Consider the following 13,065-nt stretch of genomic DNA (forward strand, 5'->3'; position numbering starts at 1 on the left):
CAGTTTGTGTGGTCCTCTGAGTGCAATGCTGAGGAAAATGACCAGAATCCAAGTTAAAGAGGCTGAGGTTTATACAAGATAAGACGCTGAAATGTGTTTAAACTGATACGTAGATCCAGACATTCCATGAGATCACCACATAGTGTATGACACAGTACTGGAAACAGGCTTTATTTACGAAGATAATGCCAACAGTGAGGTACATGCTGCACAAACACACTTTGTTGTTACATCACACTTTCAGGATAGTTACACCTCCACTAAATCATCCAGCTGCTTCCACCTCCGTTCTCTCTGCCTGCCTCTCTCTTACTGATTTCTGCTCCCAATCATGGGATGCTGTTAGCCTCTTCAGGCTTTTGAGGGTTTGCCCTGATCTGCTTTACTTACAGCTCACTTGCTAATGTTTCAATAGCATTTGTCTCAGTAATTGCTGGGTTTTGAACCACCAATCCACTGTACAAAAGACAGCGACACTAACACTGAACCATCCAGATGTCCCAAACAAAGCACCATAATGATTTTTGTATAATTAATCTGATAGTACCAGGGATTACTTTTCATTTTTACTTTTATTTTTTTATTTGCATACATTTAAAAAACAATAATGAATGAAAGAAAAAAAAATAAGCCACAGGCTTATATTACATCCTTTTAGGCAAGAACAAACAAATGAAACAAATAAACACAATAATACTAATTAAAACTAGCATGACATAATAGGAATACAAAAAATGACAATAAGACACATACAATGAGTCGAAAAAGAGAAAACAGTCAATATACAAATGATCTATGAAAACAAAGAAATACATAAGACAATATGTTAAAAAGAACTTCCTGTAATTTTACTTTGATTCCTGTTAATTTGGTGGTGAAGGCTTCAGTTTATTTCCTTGCTGGGTTGCATGTTTGTACCTGGTAGCATTCTGGTTAGGTTACTATATCCTGACAGGTGGAGGGTTATTAGGTGGAGGTTCACCTTCTCCTCTGGTTTGTCCTTGCATGTGTTGTTTCTAACCTGTGTGCCATATTGTCTAACAACGAGTGGAAGCATATGTAAGCATTTGTACTTCTATTGCATGCTACTCTGCTGTGCCTCCTTAACCCTGTGTTCTTTCATTTTACACACACACACACACACACACACACACACACACACACACATATACACACACATATATAAGCAAAAAAATATTTAAAATATAATGAAAATATGTATTTAATGTCCTCAAATTGATATATATATATATATATATATATATATATATATATATATATATATATATATATATATATATATATATATACATAGATAGATAGATATACATATATGGTCTTTTATAGCCTTGTAATACATATGAGAAGAAGGAGGAAAAAGAAGGTAAGAACAAACTTGACGTCTCGCGAGGTTTAGCCACGCTGTCGAATCCTCTCGCGTGATTTTCTTCAGGCTGTCATGGCTGCCATGAGGAAGCTGCAAATGTGTGCTGTGTCTCCAACCGGGAAACACTCCGCCTCGGTTATCTTCCTTCACGGCTCAGGTGCTCAGTTGTCTGTTTTACACTTCAGCAGCTCTCTGTTGGTTTCACTGGGATTCTGTTCATTTAGAAAAACGCTGTCTGTCTGTCTGTCTGTCTGTCTGTCTGTCCTGTGTGTCTCCTGCGCTCTGACTGTGTCCCGGATCGCTCGGCAGTGATCCTGAAAGAGTGATACTGACCTGTTGGTTAAGTCAGTGAGCTACACACGGACTCCTGTTGATCCGTCAGCTCCTTTATTCATCGCTAGATTACAAAATGTGTGTGAGAAGTCTGACGAAAAGTAACTCAAAAGTGATTTAAATCATTAAACACGAAGCAGTCCCCTCTGATTTCCCCTGCACTTCACCCCTGATGTTAATCATTGCCAGATCAGTGTAGACAGTCAGGATGGGATGTCTCTGGTCGTCATGGAAACCCTCATTAAGTATCAGTCATCAGTTCCATTGAAAACTTTGAGTTCGTCATGAAACTTGTGCAAGATAGCAGCATAAAATAGTTAAACTATTGAGCAGCTACATATAAGACTTAAATCAAATGAAAGCTGACAGATATGACTGAATCCTCAGGTTCAAATTTAAAACAACTGTAGTTCATAAAAGTAGTTTTTTAAATGTCCGTGTTAAAACTTAGTGTTTTCAAATAAGGCTTAGTCTTTAGTTTGTTGACTGAATGCAAAGCAGCTTTGCCACTTTGTCTCTGTTCTCTGGACCAGCAGATATTTGAGTCCTGAAGCGACTCTGATGATCTGTTCAGGATGAAAAGGAGACTGTGTGAGCCTCCTTCATCCCAACATGTTTTGTGTAAAAGCTGCATTACTCTTGGGGCCCTATCTTACGCTGATGTAAAGCCTGGATTTAATTCATTCATGGTGTGTCCAAATCCACCTTTTCCATCTTGCAGCAGGGCGCAAGTGGTATTTTGCTCTGCCCTGCTCCTTGCACAACCAGCTCAATGCAGGATACACCTATCAGCTGTGTCCAAGTGCCCTCATTAATTTACAGGCAAGTTTAGGCCAAACATGCAGTAAACCAATTAAAAGGTCAGGTGTCATCACCAGTGGCTTTGCACTGGGTGTAAGATAGGGCCCTTGGTCTTAATTTGCTTCTTCAAGACAGTGCTCATGTCAGTAGGGGAGACTGGGGTCAATTGTTATTTTTAATTTTCCATAATAAATCACAGATTAGTTGAAAGACACTAGTTGTCTTTTGATATAACACATTTACATAAATAGTAAAGAAATTAACAGTAATACATTTAATAATAATTTAAATGTAATAAATAATTAATTTATTAATAATAACATAGTAATTTAATAATGGAATAATTGAAAATTAATTATATTATATATAATTGTCCCCCTTGGTGGGGACAGTTGTAACAGAGGTTGTGGGCAATCATAACACTGAAAAAATAAGCCATTTTAACCCACTGTATCTCAAATCTCAGCACATCTAAAAGTAATCACATTACTGCTGTAGTGCCTCATAATGTGACTTGAAATTTTTTTTATGGTTCAAATTCTTTTAGCTGTCAGGCATCTTATGCACTCAAAGCAAGAGTCTATGTATTTGAAGAAAACCATGTAACTATTACAAGATTTTAATTGAAATTTAGTTAAGTCAAATTAAGTAAGGTAAAATGACCATCTTTGCCAAAAGAATGTGTGGTTAGTTTGGAAAGAGGCATATGTGCTTTATATTACAGTGGTTTCCCATCAGAAAAGGCTGACTTTTCCAACCTACCTTTTCCAAGTCATCAGTGTTTATTCGGGTCCATTCTGCCATCTAACTGTATCATCAGACTGTCCATACAGTGTAATTGACTGTCCACCATCACTGCTGTCAGCAGTCTAATTGTGACTTTGTTCTACCTCCATGTGCAGGCGACACCGGACAGGGACTCAGAGCCTGGGTTCGAGACGTCATGGTGCCAGATCTGGCCTTCAGCCACATCCGAGTTATTTACCCCACAGCTCCAGCGAGGTGGGTCTACACCTGGGTCACATGTGACCAAATCAACAATCCATATGTAATATTCTGTTTTACTTTACCAAATACATCCAGAATGATTACATGACAGTGTTCTTTGAAGTAATCACACTGCTGTGAGTGAATGAGAAAGAAAACATCAGTGATGGCCAGTGTTCCTTTAACATTTTCTGCAGAAAGTCTAAAGAAGTAGGATCACTTGTATCTAGGGAAAAAATGTAATTAGAGCGGTTATTCTTAATGGATGAACTGATTGACCATCATCTTGATGCCATCAGGCCATACACACCCATGCAAGGGGCTCTGTCTACTGTCTGGTTTGACCGGTACAAGATCTCACGGGACTGCCCGGAGCACCTAGAGTCCATAGATGCCATGTGCAGCACCTTAGGGTCCATCATTCAGGATGAGGTCAAAGCTGGGATCCCCAAACACCGCATGATAATCGGTAAGGATCTGATTTTGACTTCATGTCTGCTTGAAGCATGTTAACATTTACATTAACATTCCGTTTCCTCTGCTGCTCTCTTCAGATTACTCCCTCATTAATGAACAACTGTGTGGTGTCAGTTTAAAGACATAGTTTGGATTATTTGAAGTGGGGTTGTATGAAGTACTAAAAAAGTCTCTATCAGTTAAAGGGTCCACCATATTTAGAATATTTTCTTAGCTTTATCTTGCTGTCAGACAGCTTTTTCTGACAGGAAAAATAAAAAATAAAGATTACCCTCTCCAAAGCAACCAGACTCCTTTGACAAAAACATTTTAGAATTTTTTAAAAATACAATAGTATTGTAAATGACATTTGTCATCAAAGTCAGCAGTCTGCAGTGACAAAATTCCCCATCCACATGTCGTGTTGTATTTAATGGCACACAGAGCACCTCACACAGCCTTCACTTTTACCTCTTTTTCAAGAGTTACATTATTACAGCCTCCTCCAGCTTCACCATGTTTGCTGTAGTCAGAAACTTTCAAGAAACTTTGAACTCTCCTTCAGGGTTGAAAATGCATGTGTCTATTTTCATACTTAATCGGAGCATTAATGAGTGACTGGGGGAGTCACATGAAGGAACAGTTTCTAGATAAACAGCAGTGGGTACAGTGACTCTGCTCCTGAAGCTTGTCCTCAAGGGCTGATCAGTTTGTTTGGTTGTTGTGTGCCACAATACCATTTTGAATTAAATATTGTTGTGCTGTGGAAGTGTCCTGACCAACAGATCATTCTTTATACTTCATCCCTGAAAAAAATAACACACCATAATCATTATTATGATTTTCAATGAAAATGAGAATAATGATGTAAAATATCACAAACGGTATCGTAATTACAATATCTGTCAAAATAATTGCAATTAGATATTTCTTCAAAATTGTTCAGCCCTATTGTCGTCACAGTCAGGTTGTCAGGTTTGGTACCATTTAGCTGCACAGAGACCAAACCAAACCCTCTTCTTGCTCCCACTGTATTACCTGTACCCCTCCACTCCCTCACTGGAACTCTTTTCCTCTCTATTCTCTTCCTCCCCCTCCACACACACACACACACACACACACACACACCTCAGTCCATCTCAGCCTGGCTCTTCCTCACTCCCTCTGTCATGATATAAAATGAAGAATGCATCTCATCAGGTTACCGTGTCCTTTCATGTGTTGCCAGCAGAGAATAAAACAGGCTTTTCAGAGGGGCTTCTCAGGTCCTGAAAAGCTTTTTGCCTCAAATATTCTGCTTATCAAGTTCACATATTAATAACGTGAAATGCAACCACTCGGATCAAGTACCATAAACATTATGGCTGAGGCAAGGTAAGGAGTTCCCACAGGAACCATATGGTGGGACATTGAGTGTTTTAATGTCAGCGAGGGATGGCTGCACATGAAAGGAGAGAGCGCTGAGAGCAGTGGGAAAAGGGTTAACCCGAAATGTAGAACTATATAGGAACAGTTGTGGCAGGAGGGGGGGCTCTACTCCAGAGAAAGTGAGTGAAAAAACACATGCTCCTGGGAAACTGCTGAAATATTATCTTACTAAATCATAACATTTTGTCATTAACTATAAATACTCGGTGGAGTCACTCAGCATTGCTGGAGAAATGCAGCGCCGTGTACCCGGAGTCCACTTCCCCGACTCACACGCTGACGAGTGCCAGAAGTTTCCATGGAAAAGGATTTGGAGGAGGCCGGCCGCAGGCTGCTGTGTTTGTGTGAGGAGGGGGAACCTCCTCCACACACTGCAGACCTGTTCAGCAGAGTCCAACAATAACACTCTCTGCCACTGGCCCGGCCCAGTAAGTGGGTCAAGAATCTACTGGCCCAAACAAACTTTCTACAGCCCTGATTTCATGATCTGATCTGTATATTATACTGTATGTTTTATACATATATGTATGTGTGTGTGTGTGTGTGTGCGTGTGTGTGTGTGTGTGTGTGTGTACAGATATATATATGTATATAAATATAAATATATATATATGTGTATATACATATGTGTGTGTGTGTGTGTGTGTGTATATATACACACATATACATACACATACACATATATATGCATATATACATATATATACAGTGGCAAGAAAAAGGTTTTCTGCATTTGTCATAAAATGTGATCTGATTTAAGTCAAGGGTATTGGCAAATATAATGTCCCTAAAATTCTTATCCTTCATGTCTTTATTGAGAACAACCATAAAAACCTCATAGTGCTAGTGTAAGAATTATGTGAACCCTTGAGTTAATGATCTCAAAAAAGCTAACTGGAGTCAGGTACCTGGAGTCTTGTTAAGAAAATGACACTCCACAGTGATACTGGCAAAATGTTTTGTGGACTGATGAAACTAAGAGTGAACTATTTGGAAAGAACACGCAGCACTATATCTAGCGTAAAAAGGGCACCACATATCATCATGAAAACATCATCCCAACCATAAAGTATGGTGAAGGAAACATCATGATTTGGGCCTGCTTTGTTGCATCAGGGCCTGGCCAGCTTGCAATCATTGAGGGGAAGATGAATTCCCAAGTTTATCAATTCAGGATAATTTGAGAATGTCTGCGTTTCAGCTGAAACTCTGTAGAAGTTGGGTGATGCAACAGGACAATGATGCAAAACACGGGAGCAAGTCTACAACAGAATGGCTTCAGAAAAACAAAATCTGCCTTTTCTGCCTGGCCAAGTCAGAGCCCAGACCTCAACCCAATACAGATGCTATGACTTTAATGACTTGAAGAGAGCCACACACATGAGACATCCAAAGAATATGACAGAGCTAAACTCCTCCTGAACAATGTGCAGGTCTGATCCACAGCTACAGGAAGCGCCTGGTTGAGGTTATTGCTGCCAAGGGAGGGGTCAACCAGTTATTAATTCCAAGGGTTCACAAAAGGGTTTTTTGTGTTATAATTTTAGGCACATTATATTTGTCAATACCCTTGACTTAGATGACAATCACATCACATTTTATAACAAATTAATGCAGAAAACCATGAAATTCCAAAAGGTTCACATACTTTTTCTTGCCATTGTGTATATATGTATATATACATATATGTATAAATGTGTGTGTGTGTGTGTTTATATATATATGTAAAATTAACAATCAATTAATCGATAAATCATACTTAAAAAATCTTGTCCCCCATAGGAGAACCATTTTTGGTTCTTGCTAGAAATTTTGTATAAAAGTTCACATTGAATCCTTTCAAAGAGTTCTACCTAGAACCCAACATAAAGGGTTATACCAAGAACCATCTGTGAAAACTATCACCTGGAACCCCAGTGAGAGGTTCTTCAGAGAACCCTTTTATGGTGCAATGGTTCCACCTAGAGCCCTCTCTGGAGGTTCTATTCAGAGCCTTTTTTTACATCTCTAAACAGTCACGTGGTTCTGCAGAGTACATTTTTATATTCCATGGGTTTTATCTGGATCATATCCAGGAGGTTCTACAGAGAACCTTTCTATATTCCAAAGGTTTTATTTAGAAACAACCCTCTGGGTTCCACTGTGAACCATTTTATATTATGGTACAAACACTGACACATTTTGAGTGCAAGTGTAGAATTACTTCAAGATTACAATGAGTTCAACTTTAAACATCTACAACAGTAAAATGCAGCATGAACATCAAACAGAGGAAGAAAACATGTTTTTAGATCATGTTGACACAGGCATGTCTCTGTCATTCATCCTGAGCTCTCTATTTCTTTCATTCCCTGCTGTGAGTTAATCAATTGATGGTGTTTATAAATCAACCAGAGCTTATGGATCTGTTATGACGTAGTCTTAATAAAGTCTGAGGACCATAACAATTAAGGGATTTATCTAGGAGAAACAACAAAAGGGAAAGGCACCGGGAAATGGCCATGAAATACAGGAGAGACCTGGGAAGAATATGAGCGTTGGCAGGGATGTGACATGGGGAAAAAATCCTGTCACCATCCTCAGACTGGTGGATCCAACATGTCTGGACATGTCCAGTAAATCATTGTCCATGTTTCAGGTCATTTTCAAGAGTGGAGAGCAGTTTTATCATGATTCTGAGACCTAATTTTATATACTTTGAGATTTTTCTGACTGTTCAAATTTGGCTGAGTGGTTAATAACTAGGGGTGCAACTGGATGTAGTCATTGAATTTCATCATGTGTTTAAAGCTGTGGAGCTGAACTAAACTTCATTTTTCTGGAGCTGATAGAAGTAGCCAGTGAGCCGTGCGCAATACTGACCAGGAAGCAACAGGTAAACAAACCAAAGCAAAATGGCTAAATTCTGAGAGTTTTTCACCCCCAACGTGACAAAGGAAAGGATTACCTGTAAGATTTGTAAGGCAAATCTTGCTTATCATGGGAGCACATTAATAATGCACCATTAATCTTATTTTGATTGAAAAACATGAAAATGACAATGGTGTGATGTTTTTTTGTTTGTTTGTTTGTTTTTTTTGCAGGAATCTGTACTACATGTAGATGTTTTACTAAGTTTGTGGAGTCTGTAGGATCTGGTTCACCACATTCATTCATTTAAGTTTTTTGACACACATTTTGCCTTTAACAAATATTCACCTCCTTAGATTTGGAAGTTGCAGAAAGCCATATTGCGATTTCAATAAAAGTTTGATTAATTGTGCAGCACTAAACTCAGGTGAAAAACATTCACAATCTGAATTCTGTTCTTTGTGTGACTAGTTGATTACTCATGTCAATAATGGATGACCAGTCAACTACCAAAATAGTTGTTAGTTGCAGCCCTAATATAATATATAATCTAATAATAATAATAATAATAATAATAATAATAATAACATGTTTCTGTGATGTGACAGAACCCATTGTTGTTGCTTTACATGACCTTTAATAGCACACACTTCCCTCTTTCTCCCTTAGTGTTTTTTCATCTTCCTCTGTCTCTCTGTTTTTGCTCCGGCAATGACTCAGATTCACCTTTTCCTTCACATGTCTCTCCCTTTACTTGAATCACATATGTACACACACACACACACACACACACACACACACACACACACACACAGACAGAAACACACAGTGTTGTGCACAGTTTGAGTTTCAGCCCTCACATTCAGATCACTGCATGTCAGCTCCATTTTGGACTCACCGGGCCAGATTTGTGAATTCCACCTCTCCTCTCTTTTTTTCACTCTCCCTCGTTCCTCAACACTCTGACAGGATGATGGGTACTTGCACACTTTCCCAGATGTACACAGTGTGCCCAGATGTACCCAGATGTGTGAGATTAAGTACAGACTCATGAGTGGCTGCTTATTCCAAGGCAGAAAAAAAGCTGATGATGTGGAACTGAGGACTCCTATCCATCTTAATGTTTTTATAAGTGAAGTATTTTCCACCTCTGCCTGCATAAAGTGGCTTCAGTGAGCTCCTCTTACTCATATGGAGATAAATCTGTTTATCATGTGACTCTTTATGCTGTTTTTTTTTTACTAACACTAGTAACAGAAAACAACTGATGCTTCCAGCTGATGCAGCAGTTGATCTTTTCTCTGTTTTGTCTTAATTAAAAGGGGGATTCTCAATGGGCGGAGCCATGGCCCTCCACCTGGCGTGTCGGTACCACCCTGATGTAGCTGGAGTTTTTGCACTGTCCAGCTTTCTCAACAAGGACTCTGTTGCATTTCAGGTATATCAGCAGCCATCAAAATCAAATGTCAAATCAAAGAAACGGATTTGTAACTGTGAACTTTATTTCCTGCTGTCTCCTCCAGTTTCTGTGGTCTCTGTCTGTTAGTCATTGTAACATTAATGTAGGCTAATGGAGTGACTCCCAAACTGGGGGGGGGGGGGCCTCCTGCAGAACCACTGCAGAGGGGGGTTGGAAGACCAGGGGAGAAATAAAGAGTGAAATGAAGTTGAATGAATATGATGAGATAGATGAGTGTTTGCTGATTCTTTTCAGCTGACCTTTATTTCACCAAATTAAACATTTTAATTTTTTTGTTAGTTCCATCCCTAATTATTGTTAATTATTGATTAAAGATTTTGGTGGGGGGGTCAAACTTTTGCTGGCTTCTGAAAGGGTGGCATGCCAAAAAAAAGTATGGGAACCACTGAGCTAATGGTTTGTAGAACACTGTAAAGCGGCGTGATGTGAGTGTACTGTTGTACTCTATATCAGCACTCATGGAATTTCTCTCATCCAATCAGATGACTTAGTTGGAAGTAACAGTTGTATGATCTGCTTTATTTTAGCCAATACTGATCCTTTAAAATATGCCACCTTGATTCTTAGGATTCTCTCTAATAATATTCCTTTTTTATAAACAAAATCCCCCCCGGACCTGTTTCACAGAAGCCATATTGATATGAAATAGTGAAAACAGGTGTTACAAAGATATTTATCAAGATCCTGTTCCATTTAGTGTAGCAGAGCCTTTCTAGTGAGCCGACATGCGTTCTGACTCTGTTTGACCTGAATGGAACCATATGGTGTCATTGATAACACTCGCGGTTTACTCTACTGTTTCATGTCAAAATGGCTGCTGTGGGAAATGTGTCTAAACCCTCCTGCTGTCCTAATAACTCCATCTGACTCAGCTGTAAACAGTTCAGTGTGACGGTCTGTGACCAGGCTACATGATGATCAGTTTGTTGTTTACAGTAATTGAACTAATATATTGTTGCTTAATACAATAATTAGTATTTGGTTCACAAACTGGGGGTCATCAGAACCCTCAGTCACAGAGCTCAGAACGTTCCAACAAGAACGGAGAGGAAGGATAAAGAACAAACACACATCAGGGCAGCTCTCAAAACCTGTGGTTACCCAAACTGGGCCTTCATCAAAACCATAAAAAAAAACAGGACTGAGAGAGAAGAAAACAAGATCAAAAGGAAAATCATTGTTATTGCACACACTGACATTTTGGAAAAACTCAGGAGGATTTTTAATAAACATCACAATCCTGTGCATTTCAAGCCCAGCAACACCCTGAGGCAACAGCTTGTCCACCCCGAGGACAGAACACCCAGACACAAGCAGGAAGATGTAGTGTATGCAGTCCAGTGTAGTGAGGAGTACACAGACCTGTACACTGGGGAGACAAAACAAGCGCTGCACATGCGCATGGCACAACACAGGAGAGCCAGTTCCTCAGGTCAGGACTCAGCAGTCCAACTAAACCTTAAAGACAAGGGACACTCCTCTGAAGACAGCAATGTTCATATTTTGGCCAAGACAGATGCTTTGAAAGAGGAATAAACACACGTGATGGCAGGGTGAGTCACCTTCACTCAGGTGACCCCAACAGTTCACTCAGTGGAAGGGTGGGTACATGAGTCAGATACCTCTCAAGGTCTTAATGCCCCAACAGAGGTTGAACACCTAAAACTCTCCACTAGTCTGTCAGAACTGAACAAGCCTCTTAGATGAGAGGCAAAACAACACAAAAGAGTTCTTAGAGCAGTTAAGTCTATTGGGGTACATTAAAGTGTCTTCCTGGTACTCATGATGGAGGACATGGACAGGGTCTGACATAATCTCCTGGGCCTGTGTGGTGATAGTTTATCAAAGACAGCCAATTTATAGTTAACAGTTCATCTAGTAATCATTTCCTTATTGTGTTCATGTTAAATATGGAAATAATTAATACAATATTTAATACTTTATAAGATGTTATTAACATTACTTAATGTTGTAATAAGAATTAATCAACATTTAATTAACACTATAATAGGCATTAAGTAACACTAACAAATGTCTGTCGTTAACATTTACTAAAGGTTTACATATTAATTAGGGTACTAACTAACATCAGTATATGGTTGATATAAATGTTAACATGTGTATCATGAATTTCACAGCTAAGCATCGACAGAAAAACATTTTTTGTTTTTTCTTTTTGTTAGCAATACTTAACCATGATTAATCATGTACTGATGCTGTTTGTAACCCTTTTGTTAAACATTTATATCTTAAATAACACTTAAAAGCTCAAGGATGGGGAATAGTCAATTATTATTCAACTGTTAGTTAACTATCAATTAACTGTAAATTAACTATTTATAAACATTAGTTAATGCTTAATACTGCATTAGTAATGTTAATAAATGGACTCTTATTGTAAAGTGTTACCATGATAACAACAGAATAGCAAAATATTAAAACTGGTCGTGCATGTGGGCAGGCATGTGGTCGATCACACAGTATAGATGAAGCTCTGCAGCAGTACCACTAATGTATTTGTATCGTGTGTGTGTGTGTGTGTGTGTGTGTGTGTGTGTGTGTGTGTGTGTCTGCAGGCTGTGGAGGAGCGGCACACAGCAGGACTCTCCCTCCCGGAGCTGTTCCAGTGCCATGGGACCAGTGATGATCTGGTGCTTCATCAGTGGGGGGAGGACACATCGGTGCTGCTGAAGAAGGCCGGCATGTCCACCACCTTCCACTCGTTCCCAGGTCTGTACCACCAGCTGTCCCAGCCTGAGATGGAGCTGCTGAGGAGCTGGATCCTCAACAAGCTCCCCCCTACCACCTCCTCTTGACTCACTCTACCTCCTTTTTCTCACACAATTTTTAATTTTATCAATAAATTGCTTGTTTTTTTTTATCTTTGCTGTGTTTGTAGTTTTCATTTCATGTGTAACTCTTACCCTTGTATTCCCCCACTTCATATTTTGTTCTATTGTACCCGTATTTATGTATCAGTATGCACTGTACTACAGCAGCACAAAGACAGAAACAAGCACAGATAAATAGACAAACTTAAAAAAGTAAAGTATATAAAATAAAAATTAGAACAAAATAAAATAGAAATTAAACAAGAGCAATTAAACTCCAGTGACAGGCAGTACACACATATAGGACCTACACTTAAGTTGTATTAAGTACATTACATAGTATGATTATGTTATTATATAGTGTATAACTGTTGTATAGTATGGGATATAAAGTGAAATGTAGTGATACAGCAGCAATGCAAAGCACAGCAATACAGCAGAGAATAACATATATAAGAATATTACATGGCTTTGTAATACTCAGTTCTGATTGGTTCACTACAGCACTCTAG

General features: G+C 39.0%; 1 protein-coding gene across 1 annotated transcript; it reads left to right on the forward strand.

Annotated features, from left to right (window-relative positions):
- Nucleotides 1-1,430: 1,430 nt before the first annotated feature.
- On the forward strand, nt 1,431-12,602 carry lyplal1 (lysophospholipase like 1). Its single transcript, XM_084725605.1, has 5 exons — nt 1,431-1,544; nt 3,424-3,523; nt 3,808-3,977; nt 9,565-9,680; nt 12,299-12,602. Exons 1-5 carry the CDS (start codon nt 1,460-1,462, stop codon nt 12,536-12,538), a joined length of 711 nt encoding a protein of 236 aa, XP_084581731.1. The 5' UTR covers nt 1,431-1,459; the 3' UTR covers nt 12,539-12,602.
- The last annotated feature ends 463 nt before the right edge of the window (nt 12,603-13,065 follow it).

Source organism: Lutjanus erythropterus, chromosome 9 (genome assembly GCF_056507025.1).
Source record: "Lutjanus erythropterus isolate fLutEry1 chromosome 9, fLutEry1.hap2, whole genome shotgun sequence".
In the NCBI taxonomy this organism is placed as follows: domain Eukaryota; kingdom Metazoa; phylum Chordata; class Actinopteri; order Lutjaniformes; family Lutjanidae; genus Lutjanus; species Lutjanus erythropterus.

What these genes read in the sequence shown, in the direction of transcription:
- lyplal1 (XM_084725605.1), top strand. Translation starts at nt 1,460, where the DNA reads ATGGCTGCCATGAGGAAGCTGCAAATGTGTGCTGTGTCTCCAACCGGG. An exon ending in TACCCCACAGCTCCAGCGAG is followed by an intron (nt 3,524 to 3,807) that starts GTGGGTCTACAC and finishes TGATGCCATCAG; the next exon opens with GCCATACACACCCATGCAAG. An exon ending in CAAACACCGCATGATAATCG is followed by an intron (nt 3,978 to 9,564) that starts GTAAGGATCTGA and finishes CTTAATTAAAAG; the next exon opens with GGGGATTCTCAATGGGCGGA.